The 16,147-nt window shown below is 37.2% G+C and overlaps 1 protein-coding gene across 2 annotated transcripts in view; it reads right to left on the bottom strand.

Moving 5' to 3' along the window:
• RSRC1 (arginine and serine rich coiled-coil 1) overlaps positions 1–16,147 on the bottom strand; it is a 177,640-nt gene that overhangs the window by 78,993 nt on the left and 82,500 nt on the right. For both annotated transcript variants that reach the window (XM_075031280.1, XM_075031281.1), the window contains one exon: positions 7,585–7,636. In XM_075031280.1, the coding sequence (XP_074887381.1) occupies positions 7,585–7,636 (52 nt within the window). The remainder of the gene's footprint in view (positions 1–7,584; positions 7,637–16,147) is intronic.

The raw sequence follows: 16,147 nt of genomic DNA, 5'->3' as shown, positions 1-16,147 counted from the left end.
GAAAAATCCTTGACTTGGTATAAACACTACTTAGCTACAACTGAAACCATCAGTGTGTTATCAACATTCTTCTCATCCTAAAGCCAAACCACAACATTATACCAGCTATTAGAAAGAAAATTAACTCTATCCCAGCCAAAACCAGGGCAGTGCCAAACACTACACCTGTGTCTGTGGCTGCCCATCCCTGTACCAGTCAATTCTTAATGCTAACATGTGCAAATAAATAGATAATTACCTTAGTACTTAAAAAAAGCTATCATTGAGGGTGTATTATGATAGCTACGCCTCACATCTACATTTTCAGAACAATTGTGACCAAGTCACCTGCCGTGGGATGGGGCCAAGCTATTTAAAAGACGCAGCAATTAGATGCAGCTCTTTGCATCCTCTGCCCAGGTCCCTGGGCTCCCTCTGTGCTGGAGTCCGGGGAGGATGTCCCACCCGAACCCCGGGGTGCTCGGGCATCGCGCTTGCCTGCACCCACATACACGTACCCAGGTCTTGCTTGTTTGGTGGTGTTTGCGTCAGGAACAGATTCTTACCCATTTAAATTCTCCTTAGCTTGGGGTTCAAGAAATGCTGCACAAAACACTTTTAAAAACATTTTTGGTGCCTACATCCATGTTGTCACATAGAGAAAAGGTAATTCAATAAGACATCTTTGCTCATAGAATTGAGATTTTTATATAAATGAAGTAAAATTCAATTATCCAAAGTGTCAATAGACACTACTCAAAACAACTGTTTGAAATTGACAGAAGTAAGGATTTCATATTAAATCAAACTGAACATATCCACATAGTAAGTATATTAATCTCTTTTTCAATATTCAGCAACTTTTAAGCTTGTTATAAGTTCAATTTCTTACAATTTCTGGGGAAAGCATTATTTTAAAAGCTATTTTTAAATTCCCATGAAACAGGTAAAATATTTTACAGATTATTTCATCCTTTCTGCATGTAAACCAACACGTTACCCATCCTTCTAAAATTGTTTGCATAATTAGAAATTCAAACTAAGGCCATCAAGTTTTCAGTGGAAAGAACACAAAGAGCAAAATCAAAAGTAAGAAAACCATAATCAAAATGAGAAATCCATAAACATGTTATAAATTGGGCATTCAAAAATAGGCACCAATAAAAGGAAATTTCTCATACTTGTTGCCACCTGCCTGCCTTACTACTTTGCATAGCTAGAAAAGAGCAAAATAGAGGCCATCCTATTTAACTAAACAGTTTTTATTAAAGTAAAAGAAAAGCAAGAATCTATGAAGTAGCAAGTGATCCTATTAGTTCCACCAGACTAAAATCATACAGTCTACGTATGTGGTCCTTTCAGCCACATCTGTTATGAGCCATTTTGATACCAGAAAGTAGAGAATATTTGACTATCTATTTATCAGGCACCGAGTGCAAATTAGGGGTTTTCTCCCCATGGGTAGATTTGAAAAAATGCAATAGGTATTATAAGACACTTGCATTTTTACAACAGCTAAGGCCAAAAATACTTGCTAGATTCAATAATTTTCTTTTTAAGGAATACATAAAATGTAATAAAGATGCATGGTACAAAATTAAAGGGAGGAATTTGATAGTATAATCCAAAGATAATGAGTTAAATATCCAATACCCAGAATTGCTGCCAAACAGATCTGATAAATTTTAAATGCTTATGATTTGTATTCATCAATTTTTACCGCATATTGCTAATGTCATATTAGCATGTCAGTTCTAAAGTTTCCTTTAAATAAACTCTGTCAAGAATTCTTTGCACAAAAATGCTCTATTCTTGAATGCTCTTTCAGCCATAGATTGAAATGCAGATTCCAAAAATAGATCAGTCACTTATTTCAACTCTAGACCTTTGAAAATCCAGATCAATTGCCTTTTGTCATCGTCTTTATAAGGAGAGTAAGAAATTTCTGCTTATCATCAGAGAAAAACATTCAGACTACTTTGGTAAAGGCAGCAATATTGATAGTTTGAAACGTCCACATGCTATTTCATATCACTACATTTACAGTTTGGAATATTCATCCTTTTTTAATCTTTATGAGAAAACACGGGCGCCGTACAACAATTTACGGCACAAATTAACCAGCTTTAGAGTTCTGAAGTATTCTGTCAAGCTTAGGGCTTCTAGCAAGGCAGGATTCGAAGCAGGGCGAACTTTTTCCTTAAAATTGGCGATAGGAGCGCACAAACGTTTAACACAAAACCCCGGCTCAAATCTTCTGTGCTTCTCCGTCTCTCGGTAATGAAGTCTGGGAAAGAAATCACAGACACCCAAGTGGTTTGGCAACTGTAAGTGACAGAAGCTCAGCTAAATCCTCTGTTTACACTGGGGATTAGCCGGGTAGATTGTGCGCCGCAAACTGAGCTGTCGATGGTCAAGGGAACCTGCTCCCTGTCAGCCCGTGGGGCAGCGGCACAAAGCCCGGTCCTGGTAGGAAGTGACCCATAAACGTATCCCTACGAAGGATTTACACAAAGCCAGTCTGCCTCATAGAAACTCCATATGACCATTAACTGGCCTGCAAGGCCTGCCAGGAGGCCTAATTACAGGTCTACAGAGCCCAATAACAAAAGCTGAAGAGCTTTAGCCCAGGGATGATCTGCTTTATACTGACTTGAGAGAGTCCATATAGAGTGACAAAAAGAAAGAGGTTTAGCTTTAAAATTCTCCCAAGAGACAAAGCATTGTAGCTAAGTCTGGAAGGCCCACATGCAACATACTTCAGATAGGCTTAAACATACCACCCTCTCAAAATTAACATTCAACTATTGCCTGCTTAACATCTGCTCAAACATGGCAAGTTGCTGTGATATTGTTAGAGGATGCTAAAAAGGCTTTCTTGTATCTCAATATTAAGAAGGAAATAAAGTCGTGCAAATAAAAATTTATAGCTGCGACCAACAACTTCTACTGAATGACATCTTTTATAAATTGGACATCAGTTGCCTTAAAAATTGAAGTGGAATGCTTCAGTATCTTCAAGTATTGCCCTGCTTAATAAGAACAAAGATGCTGATATTAATCTACACAACAAAGAAAAAAATTATTTCACAAAGTGCATAGCAAAGTTGGCATGAATGAAGGACTTGGTGTCAAAACTTCTTGACAGCACTATACCACCTGAATATAAAAATGGCCATCTTCCCCTCCTCCCCTCACAAATACAGGTGAATATTTTTTATTTTACCAGTTCTCCCACAATGAGAGACCAGAAGTCACAATTCCCATCCCCAAAATGCACCAGGAAAAAAAAAAATCCAATTAAAGAGAGTCTGGTTTACTATTTGCTATCTTTTGTCTGTCAGAGAAATTGGTTGTTATTCTCTAAATTAATATCTAAGTAAAAGCAGATTTTCCCAAGATGCTAAATATCTACAATTCCTCCTGAGGCTGATCAGTTGGCCATTGGACCTACCTTCCCTAAAATCAAGCATGTCCGGTGATGAAGCAAGCAGCAAAGAGCGAGGGGAACACAATAATGTGTAATTAACTTCTTAAAACTATGGTCATTGTACTAGAACAGGACTTGGAAAAGTTGACATACTGAAAGCACTTTCAAACCTATATTCTGTAAATCCATAACATAACTAATGCATTTCAATATACCACTTTCTCTTGCTTAAAAAGCCACAGGGATAAAGCCACATAATTTCCATGTCAATAGGTTGACATGAAGCAAAAAAAAAAAAAAAAAAAAAAAAAAGAGACACACACACACACACATCAACACCTTCAGATTGAGAAGACAACTCTAACGTGTAAATATTTCACTGAAACATCAGAAGAAGAGTAAAGCAAAACAAGGACTGTCTAAACCTTTTTGTACCTAAATTCTTTTGGAAATCACACCCCTTATAAAGTGCCTCTTGTCTGTAGCGAATGTGGTACTTGGCATGAAAGCAGGCTTAGCTGTTTTACTAGCCTAAAGCACATGAACAGAGTGCAGCCAGCTTTTGGACTGACATTTCCTATGCTTGGAGAAAGGTTGGGAATTCCTGCTTTTAAATTTGAACAAAATATCCTCAGACATTCTGCTCTCTGATAAAGGAACAGCCCAAATGCCTTCTATTAAAAAAATGTGTGTATATTGCATACAAATACATATTTGTTCCTGTGCCCAATTTGAAGAAAGCACCTGAACTTAAGCCCTGATATCAAATAGTTTTCCCTCAATTCTATATATGTTCCAGGTACTGAGAGATGTTTCAAATGAAACAGTTATCAACGATAAGGAATTTCTCCCGAACATGACTCTTCATATTCACACACAGGCTGGAGGAGAGCGCAGGCAGCGTAGATGGGGCACTATTCCCAGCAGAGTGCCAGTTAACCTGCCACCATTCCTGCGCTATGTTTAATTAGTCAATATAAGTCATTAAAGCTTCATTCTATTACCATTTCCAGCACAGAAAAATGTGATAAAAATTAACTTCTCCACTTCAGCTGGGACTTGTTGCAAAGTTGTATCATTACTTACAGGCAATTTCTTTTCTCAAAATGAATGTCCAATAGCACACACACTCAATTTTTCCACACGTACACAACAAACTTACATCCCAGTCTCTCTTCCCTTTTTCAACAGAATGCTTTAATCTACAGTAGCAGCACTGACAAAAGATATACATCGGAATTTAGACCATATGATAGGGCTAAACAAAAGGGAAATATAGAGAGTAAAATAAAGAAAATAAATTTAAAATATCGTGAGGCTATGGCGAATAGCAGATTATAAACTCAAGTAGGAGATAAATATACTGCTGGGAAGGGCCGTAAGCAAACTTCAAAACCCACCGTCAGCTTCAATTTAAAGTCAGACTGCTCTTACAAAAAGCACTGGTATTTTATAGACAAACTAGCTTCGGTTTATGCACATAAATGTTCGTCCCCTTACACAGTTAGGTACCATTTGCTATATTTGCATTACATTTATCCAAAGGCATTTCCAGTATATTAAGAACCAAAAAATTTCCTAAGTAAGAAAAGTAAATTTTCTCTAGGTTAAGTCTTTCAAGGTACAGTAAGATATGGTAAGCTTCCAAATGAAATGAGCAAATATATTTGAATACAAACAATATAAGAAAATGTTAGATTATCATGGGAGATGGGATATTAATGGCATGGAAATGTCAGGGAAAAGGGAATGGAAATGCCAACACAAGAGCACGTCAATAGAGATGAACAACAAAGGGACCTTCCCACATGCCTCACCAACACTGGTTGGTAATTTTGAGCCATTGCAGAAGGTAAGACTGTTTTGTTTGTCCAAACCATAGAGGAGTACAGTGTCATTAACAACCATTAAAATGTAGATAATATGATTTGAATAAAGCACAGCTATTCCTATGATGTGTACAGCCAGATACTCTACAAGTTAATTCACGAGTTTGAGATGGATACTGTATCGAGCACTACATAGGCAAACAGCTTTGTTCATCATTATGAAAATACAGATTTAAATTTACATTATATTCCATTATATCATACAGCATCATGCTACAACAGCAACAACAATTAACCTGTTGATTGTGAACTCCTTGAAAAGCTGCTCAGTAACAGTCTAACATAGATGTCTTTTCATTTTTTTAAACTTAAAGGTGAAAAAAGTGCTGATTTTGCGATAAGTAAACGCACAAGAAGATATCGAAACACCATTATTAACATTTCCAACACTCCTCTCACACCAATTTAATAAAAATTCAATTTAATTGACTGAATACAGGACTGGGGGAAGAAAGTGGGGGGATGATCTCATAAATGCCTGAGATTACTAAAACTTAAATAAAGCCAGGAAAGAACTTCTTTCTGTATTTTGGATGTAAGAGAAACAAACAGATTAACTCTCCGGAGTTATTTATGAACAGCTTGCAGCTTCAATCTAAGTTTCAGACTTCAATTGTGAATATTTGAATTTAACAATGTCATAGACCTCTTATATGTTTTTGGAAATTTTTGGGACCCAGGTCATGATGATATACAACCCATAGATATCTTTTATACATTTCCCAGGTGTTAAATTAAAAAATGAGGTGTGATAGATGTGAGTAGTATACACAAATTGTGCTTTTTTAGGTCAGTGCTGTCACATCTATTTTATAATTATATGCTTCAAAGATTTATTAAAAGTTATGGAGAACAATGAATGCATTTGAAGCTATACAATACAAAAAGGCTAGGTGCATTTTTGAAAAAAAATATCAGCAATGTGAAAAGATGGGTATTCCTTAAAACAGAAGGTTTCCGTAAGGGGAAAAAGTAAAAAATGGTGTTTCTTGGAAATTGCTGTTTATAAGTTAAAAATACATATGTGAGAGATGAAAGCTGAACTAAAGACAAATATGTATTTATCACAACGTGTATGAGGCACAGAAAGCTTTCCTTTTTGCGTGACAAACTGACAGAGTTTTAATGGGAAAATTAAAATAAGATACAGAAATTAATTAGGATTACGAACCTCAACACAGACTACCACTTCAGAGCATTAAATCATTATTTTAATAATCTGAAGACAAATGCAAGTACCTAAGGAACATCCACTAATGTTCTATAAAAGGATCATTATTAATTTATAAATTTATTATTATTACCACAACCCTACTGCAGTGGAAGGTTCTCGAGTAATGTTTTTACAATCTTAGTGCAAGTGCATCAAAATGCACACAGCTCTTGTAAATAACCGTTCAGAGAGCGGGTGAAGAGAGGACGCAAACCTCTCCCGCAAACCTCTCGAACCCGGCAAGGAGCAAAATGGACCTCGGTCTGAGTTACACCACAGGTCGAATCCACAGCAACTTCCACAGGGGAAAACCTGGGAAGCGCGTGTCAAAGCTGCGTACTGAACACTATTAGATTAGCAAAAATAAACCAGAAAAGTGGAACTCCTGCCCATTTGGGAACAGCCATGTCTCTGAGCTTTAACGTGAGCTTCAATACAACACTGGCAAAAAAGGCAGGATGAAAGGGATGATCTTCTCAGCTGTGGTATCATAGGACAACAATTTCTTTAAAGTTTTAGACCTTCCATCAAACTACAGGATTTCTCCAATTTTTATTTAAATTATAGTTAATTAATCCAAAATTAAAAATAGTTACCCAGATATGCATCTTGCCTTCCTTCTTACTAGTGCCAGACTAAATTGGAATGTTTCTCTCTGTAGAGAACTAATATGTAGCTCAGCCTCTTGATTTGAGCCTTTTGGAAAGCTTGCTACATATTTCAGCTACAACTTCAAATAAATGAATATAGATATATACATGCACTAATTCAGTTCAGTGCTAAAAAATAAAGAAACAAAAGCAAATTTTTGAGAGTAAAGTCTCAGCAGCAGCAGCATGAAGTCTGAATGCTGGTTCTCAACAGCAAAAAAAAATTACTTTTTTTATCTCCTTACAGGGATCTACTAAGTGCCAGTGATGCTGCACACCAGTTTCATCTTAACCAGAAATTGAAGTGAGCTACGGAGAAAGAGACTTAGCATTTGCCAAACAGAAAAGGATAAAATTACTATCTGATATTACAGAAGTTAAATATAAGAAGAATATAATTTTACTTATAATAGCAACACTTACCAGCTGCCTCAAGAACCAGCTGTAATCTTGCTTTGGCCTGTTCAGCAGGAGTCTGAAAAGAGAGGATTTATAAATCTTCATAACTGTTTGCACATTCGACACGTAAGATCCCCCATTACCGACCACGGCACTGCCACCACCAACGGGGAGCTCTCTCCTCTGCCAGAGACTCAGTCTTCCACGCCATCCAAAGAAACTTCCAGACTGAAACTACTACTCTCATATTTCGGTTAGAAACTACCAGGTAAATTTTCAGAACGGACAGAAAATACCATCCCGATTAAGTAGCGCTGTGGCACCCTGACCAGTCTGAGCACCCACCGCCACAGCCAGGCTGAAGCCCACCTCCAGCTCCTGCCCAAGTCCTCCAACAGCAAATCCGCCCCAGCTCCTTGGTGACCCCGTTACACAAAAATACATGGCTACATAAGCATGCTCCAAATCTGGTTTTAATATGATTAATATGGTGAGCTTTTCACACTTCTTCTGTTATCTGTTTTGATTTTTTCCTCTCCTTAAGGTATTTCTTCACATCTGTTGGGTTGAGGAACATATTGTTGGCTGTGTACCCACTATGCTAATTATTCCAAGTGATGTTTTACTGTGTCCAATGTGCTTGCCATCCCTCTAATTTTGAAGCCACTCAAATGTTTTCACAGTTAAATTTATACACAAACCACATTTGTCACGGAGTTCAGAAGTTGATTATTTCTGTAAGCATCTGAAAAGTTTGGGAGGTTTCTGCTCTGCACTAGAAACAAAACATGATGGAAATTTTTGGTGTCATTGTTCAGCTTTGAAAACTCTTCTAGGCAGATATTGCTACTAAAACATTTCTTCTGATAACCAGTCTAAGTGTACACCCTTCCAGTTTCACCCCACTAGCCATACAAATGTTAATCAAGGTAATCGGGCAAAGCTCTTCGCTATGAATGTCCCAACCGATGATGCTCTGTGGGGCAAGAGAATTTGCTTTTCTCAAAATCTCTCTCAACCAGAGACATCTCAGATTGCATTGTGCTCCAACACAGACTTTTACAGCAGGATTGATATCTTGTTACTGTAAAATATAATCTGTATAAAATGGCCTCCTTCTACGAATTCATAAAAACCTCACTTTCTGATTTTTATGGGTTTATTTCTTTTTATTTATTTATTAATACTTTGTTTTACGTTATGTCTGTACCTATTAAGAGAGGCTAACTGACGACAAAGAACAATTCAATTTCTACTACAAGAATTTACAGACTGCTCCTTTCATTAGCATGCAATATGGAAGATGTTACGTTAATCTGCAGACTGAAAAAGGAAATTTAAATGAAGATCCAGATTTTAGTTGTACAAAGTTCTAATATTTTTAGTTTAGAATTTTGGTAGCTGTTTGCACAAACCCAAAATTATTGGGCAAAATTTATTGTTATAACTACTATACCAATGCTACCATTAGAGTTGACCACTAATCTTGGTGGCAGCAAGAAAAATCTTGAAATTTATTGTAAAAATATCTTCAAATTTCTTCCTTTTGCAAAGAACTAATTATTACAATATGTTTTGGCATATTAAATACATCACTAGAAGAAAGAAAGGAGAGGAAGAAAAAGATCTGCTTTCCATCCAGAACAAACTTGCCCAACTTACTAAGTTTCAGAAAAGCCGTACTTGTGTTTGCGGTTTTTCCATTCCTATGACAACTTTAGATTTAAAAAAAAAAAATCACCAGGGTTACTTCAGTATGGCAAAATACTGCAGTGCAATTTAGCAGAGAAGGAAAAGTGTTTGGTCTAAAATACTACCTGCGCTCACGTCTTCACATGAACAGTGCAAGTCTTTGTGCAACCCCACCCATCGGTCGGGCTCTGGCATCCAGTAACGCTTACATTACCTTAAATCAGTTTCCTATATTCGTCTTGTCCATTCTGTAACAAAGTGTTTGATTGACTTTAATGATCCACCACCCTCAGCATGAAGGGCACAGCACTGCCTGGGCCAAAGTGCATCCCCACAGCCTCAGCGGTTTGCTCGAGCATCCCCCCAGGCTGCGACTCGCTCCTACGGGCTGCCCAACACGGGCAGCAGCACGAGCCGACGCATTTCTAAAGCGGCTTTCTTCTGTAAGACTGGAGCGTGTCTCAAATGCTGTGGGACTGGTTGTGTTAAGAGATACAGTTTTTCTATTCTTAAAGCAGTTATCCAGTTAGATACTTAACAAAAAATACACAGATCTCTCAAATAAAAGGATCTCTTCTTTTTGACAGCGGAACAGTCTGTTTAGTGCTATAGGCCGGAGAAAGAGATGTTTCACTGACAGTTATTACCGTTTTCAGAGCCCACAGCGGCAACATCTAACACCACCACACCAACAGTAATTCCCTGAAAGAGCAAATATTAAACCAGGCTCCAGACGGAGGAGAAGGGAAAGCAGCAAGCAGCGGTACAAGTGATGCCTTCCAGCACTAAACACGAAGCTCCACCAATGCTGACACAACCGCTCCCCCCTGCTCTGAAATGCTCCACACAGCTCAAAATGCTCTTTTCCCACTCCTCTCATGAACGTATGAATGCATCTTGTCGGTATAAGGTAGGCTACACTAAAACTCTTCTTTTACTCAGCAATATCCCATTGGAAACTGCACGCGCCATTGCTTTGCAGGCATCTTCCCCTTTGCCCTGACTGCAGCCCTAGCACTAACTGATACTCAATTGCTTCGTGGACGTTGGTATACCCACAGGAGAATTTCGTATAGATGCCTTTCTATTATCAATCGATATGCCCTAAACAACGAATGGATAAAGGGTTTTTAAATAAAGGTTACTAGCTGGGCTCCAGAAAGCATTTGTCCAACTGGTGGATGAGGCCAATGCTCTGAGAAAATGGACAAAGATGAATTCTTCTGAAAATCACAATTAGACCCCCAAACAAGCCGTTAGCAATGTGTGAGAAAGACTGACTACTGGAGGTTAGTATTGATTTAGAAAACCATTAAGTGACAAACTTCAGAAAGACCCTCAGGAAACTTAAAAATGGTGAAATGATTGGAGTAGGAAACATTATCAGAGTGATGTCGAGCACAAGTTACAAAATAAACCCTCATACTTTCCTTACGGTCTGAAGCACAACACAGAAGGAAAAGAATTCAAAACAGCATTAAAAAAAAAAAAAAGTACCAAGTGTTTATAGAAACAGTTGATGAAGGTGACCACTACCTGTAAAAGCAGGAAAGGAATTCCCTAACAGGTACATCGTAAAATGACACAAGGTGTGTCAAGCATCCCTAACAGTGAATTTTACATACAGCAAAAAGTGTCTCATAACATACTGCAATTATGCTTTAGAAAACTATGGTACTCTATAGGATACCATAAAACAGAAATATCCATGTGATTAGCAGTTGTTATCAACATGTCAAGCAAAAATTTGATTATATGTATTCAATTTTTAATGCAAGCTTTTTAAGGAAGATGTGGCACATCCTTCTTAACTTGTATTTCTTCACAGTATGTCTACTGTATTACATTGCTACTGCTTTCATAAATAGTATATTTTTAATAAAACTGCACTAAAAACAGTGTCTCATAACTTTAAATTTGGTGCTTATTATGTAAAAAAAACACACACAAGTTGCTTGCCACTAGCAGCTACAGGAAGCAAGTTGTGCTCGATGGGCAGCTTCAGACATGCCATCAGTGTCATATTTTGCTTTCAAAATAGTCAATTGCAAGGGAGAGTCAGCTTTTAAATTTTACCAAACTAATTAACAGGTTTGAAACAAACACTTCAATTCAGCTACTAGATTTTATTTTTAAAAATCCTCCTGCTACTTGTGAGGCATGATAAACATTCTTGACTGAAAAATAATATTAAAGTGAAAATACACTTGAGAACATTGAGGAAAAAATTTGAGAAACATTGAGTTTAAAAAGAGTCCAAACTTCTGTTTGACCTAATGACTGTGAATATTGTTAAGTAGTGCATGTGGCTCTTGTCAGCATTGGAAAACATTACATTATCACAAGATTCAAGCAGATAATGATGCTGCAGTATTTTGAGTTGCAATGCTCTCTTACCTAATTTTCATGAATATGGAATTTTCATCTTGAATATGTCACTGGTGTTTATTGTCCGTGCTAAAACTGGACACGTTCAATTCCTCCTATTCATCACTAATGATATTGGTTGGGTATAATTTAACTACAGGACTTTTCTCTCTTAGAACATCTCTATAAAAGCCTAACAAACCTTAGTGCGATAGTGATCAGTTTTTGTGGGTTTTTTACACAAATGTTTTATCTTCCCATTTGATAAAGACAAAAATAGGAGTCCTTAAGCCCTCTACATCTCTACCAACAGAGATGAGTGACAGCCCCTAAGTGCCATGCTTCCCAGAGCAAACATGATCGACATTCCTTAGCTGTCTTAGATACACGTGCTGCCTGAAATTATAATTTAATGTTCTACTGCAAAGAGGATGTAGGATATCAAATTTGTTTAACAAAAATAGTCAAGTTCGAAATTTAAAAGTTTTTCCACTTACTAATAAAACCAGAATTTCCTACAGGCAACATATTACATTAGAAAACTATGAAGCTATAGATCTCCCAACTTTGCAAGCTAGTTTGCTTATAGCAGTTGAAATGTCTTAATGTTATGTCTCTCCCTGCCCCTGAAGAAAAGGTTTGTGTCCAGGCTTCTTCCTGAAGAAAACTCAAGGCCTCATGGCCAAACGCCATTGTAACAGTGGCAATAGAGTATGCTCCTGCTCATATTTTAGGGATGATATTAGCACAACCACACGTTGCAATTGAAAATAGAATCTGAATTGTAGTTGTGCCAAATACAGATTTCCTCAGCAAGATGTTATTTCCCCAGGTCCAAATTGCTCTTGATGCAAATGTATACAGTAAAATTCCAGTTTAAAAAACAAAATCAAAACAATACCCAAAGGACTCAGCAAATAAACACTAATTAAGTAACCTTATATATGATTTTGAAAGCTCAAATCCATCTTGCCCTTTTAACTCCAACCTATCATCAGTTTCCTGGGGACATTTATCTAACCCTTCCCAATGTCTGATGAGCTCAAAAGAAGGTTAAGAAAAAGTGTAACAAGAAAAAAAAAGAACAAAACATGAGTTTTCTAGTTGTCTGAAGAGACGGCTATCCAAAACTACTGGGAATACTTCCAAAGCGGGTCAGAAACCTAAAGCAAATCTCGTTTGCAGTGAATTCCAGAAAAAGAAAAGTTGGCGAGGCTGAGAGGATAAGAGAAATTCCCCAGTGTTACTGCAACCATGACTCTTCTAGAGGCTTTATCAAGTGATTCTGCTTGTACATTCTTCTCAGGCTTGCTTTTCACTCAAAACCAGAGGAATTGAACAGGGGGAAAAAAAAAAAATAATATTGAAGCTAATCAACTCTTCCCACAATTCAGGAAATGCCTGGAAACGTAGTCTTCTTGCATTTAAACCTGCACATCCTTAATAGTTTGAGACTCTAGATGGCAGCTGGTAGGCAGCTGCGCGCACGGATGGCGGGAAGGGCAGGAGGCGAGGTGGTGGTTAGTTGGGATGAAGAGGAGAGCTGTGTTGCAGGGATAACGGCAGCGGCCCTCCTGTTAAGCGGATGGAAGGCACACGGATAAAGGAGAGGCTCCGCAGAGCAAAAGGAAAAGTGATCACATTAATGTATTGTCTAAACGATGTCTTCAGTGAAAAAACCACCACATCTCATGAGTCTATTCAACCTCCTCAAACACACTGACACAGTAGCTTGGAAAGACAAGCTGGTGTTGTCATTGACGTGCTAAAAGCTTTTAATTAAAAAGTCCCGCATAAGAAAAGAAAAGAAGTAATCAAGGCACAAAACAACCCCAGACCACTTCTCACAGGTATTAGGAAGTGCTACCTGTTCCATATTAAAATGGAGACTGGTTTTTACAGCTGCACTAGGGATCTGGGAAAGACTTTGAATGATGGCATTCCATCAAATTTACAGGTAAATACAGGTTTTAGGGGTACAGCAGACTGACAGATTTAACCAGATCAAGTGATAATAGGAGCCCAGAACAGGAGAAATTGTAATGCTGATAAATAGAGAGTAATGCACATTGGGGAGAACTTCTCATCTACCTTACTGCCTTCTCAAAGAACAGCATCAATTCGGGAAAAAAACAGTTTAGCATCGTTGTGGACAGCTAAAAGGAGACCTCAATGTATATCAGTAATGAGAAAAGACAAGGAAGAAATGACAAAAATTAAACAAAGGGGATAGATACGTAATTTCATTTTAATATATTCTGTAAGTCAGTGGCCTGCCTTCACCTGAAATATTATACATCCCAATTCTAGTAAATCTATCTCAACAGAAAAAGAGCAACAAAGAACCCTAACCCCAGCTATCTTTTAAATGGAGTTTGATCAAATTATGGAAAAGATTATGTGACATGTTTGTTTAGCATAGGGATGGTTGGATTCCTTTTCAGTCATTTATTCCTCATTAGGAGATTAAAAAACATGAAAATTACCAAAGAAACTGAAAATAAAGAACTTATTTGTATTAGAGAATACCTCACAGGACCATACAATATTAAAAAAAAAAAAAAAAAAAAAAGGAGATTGAGAACTTGTAATCATCACCTTTTTCTTAAATGAGCCAGAGCAAACAACGAATTTGAGTGTGACAAATTCAAAATTGACAGAGGAACATTTTTTCACATTAAACACAAAAAAATTCCCAGAGAAGAATTCATAATATGACTCAATAACAGAGAATCATAATAAGCATATCTGGCACAATTTGAATTAAACTTCTACATTTTCGGACATAAATCAGCTTAAATGAATGGATGTTAAAACGATATTTACGTCTAAGTCAGTGTTTCTTTGCTGATACGATCAATCAGTAATACACTCAGATATAGGCTATGGTAGGACCAGTGTCCTGACCTAATATAGATCTACCTGTTCTAAAAAGAATGAACGTTTGAGAAACTGTGGTAATGTATAAATTGGGAAAAAGCACCCAGTAAGAGATGGCACTGATTCTGTTCACTTTACAAGCAAGTAAGATTTTTCCCAGATTGCTTCCTGCCCAGAACTATCTTTCTATTATATACCACGAAGAAATGAGAATTTGTCTTTACTACTATCCAGCTGACATATTAGCTGTATGAAAGTGTTCAGCAGCTAAAAATGAAACACAGAAAATTACATTATATTGACACAGCAGTTTTACACTACTACTACTATGGAGGATGAAATTGGGGAAAGAAAAGGGAAAAAAAAAAAATCTGAGGAATTGTCAGACTGTTTACAGTCTCCAAGAAGCACAGCAGACAGCTATAGATACTAACAAGCAGGAATATTTTTTTATTGCAAAATCCCCAGTATTTTCTTACATTCGATAAATAGCCTGAACAGGAACAGAAGACATTTTAACCCCAAGAAACAGTTCATACCCCATTTCCTAAGAACTTTAGGCTTTTTATGGACCTCCCATCAACACATACTAGCTATGGTTTAAGGCAAATTACTACAATGTTCCATTACAGCGTTGAAATAGAATGGAGCGTAACAAAAATGTTGATCTTAAATGTTGTCAGACCCACACAATTATCAAAGCACGATATACAAGAATTATAGTGGAGAAAAATCATGTAAAGCATGGAATAATAGTGATATCTGTCCATTAATTACACAGATGCTTTTGGCATTTCCATACAAAAAACAAAGCAGCCAGCATCAGCAACATACTAACTAGTAAAGGGCAATCATTACCCCCCCAAAAATAGAAGAGGAGCCAGAAAAGCCATTTTTCCCTTTAATGTATGTAAAGGCCACAGAAAAAATATGACTAATGATGAAGTGAGAAGTACAGCTTAACTAGCGACACATACACCCCACTAAAGAGATAATCAAGCGGTATCTGTTCATGGAAGAAGGCTATCCCAGCCATAGCCAGGAAAATAGCTGTACCTTGACAGAAAGGTCTGGAAAACTTTTCCAAGCTGTACAGGCAGCCCTGTTCAGTCCTACTCCTCCTAGACTGCTGATTTATCAGAATTGGGAAGGAAAGATAACAAAAGGCAATGATATGGCCCAATCATTAAAATTCAGAGCCCAGAGAGGAAAGACAAAATTGTTGGCATAACTATAAAGTCACAGCTATAAAGCTGCTAAACAACTTAATGGAACGTTAGAATTTTCTGTTAAAATACAAAAGAGTATTTTGACTACATGCTTTTCATCCAACTGAATTTTCATACAAAATTGAGATCAAAGGGGAAAACACATTATATTGTCCCTAAACATAACAGACACTTTGACATGTGCTGTATCTCGAAAGCATAGGATTCAGAAAATCCTTTTCCTTCTATCATCCAGGACATAGATGGTCATTAAAGCATTTGGATTTGTTAACTTTAATCACAGATTCTTACATACATTCCACTTAACTAGGCTTTTCTTCCGAGAGACACGGGTTTCCACAGCATCTTCAGAGAGCCATTATACACAAGGTGGTCAGGAAAAAGTGCATCTTACTTTAGATTATTACCGAATCAAAATT

The sequence above is a fragment of the Buteo buteo genome, chromosome 7 (assembly GCF_964188355.1).
Source record: "Buteo buteo chromosome 7, bButBut1.hap1.1, whole genome shotgun sequence".
Lineage (NCBI taxonomy): Eukaryota > Metazoa > Chordata > Aves > Accipitriformes > Accipitridae > Buteo > Buteo buteo.
This window is presented reverse-complemented; position numbering and strand designations above follow the sequence as displayed.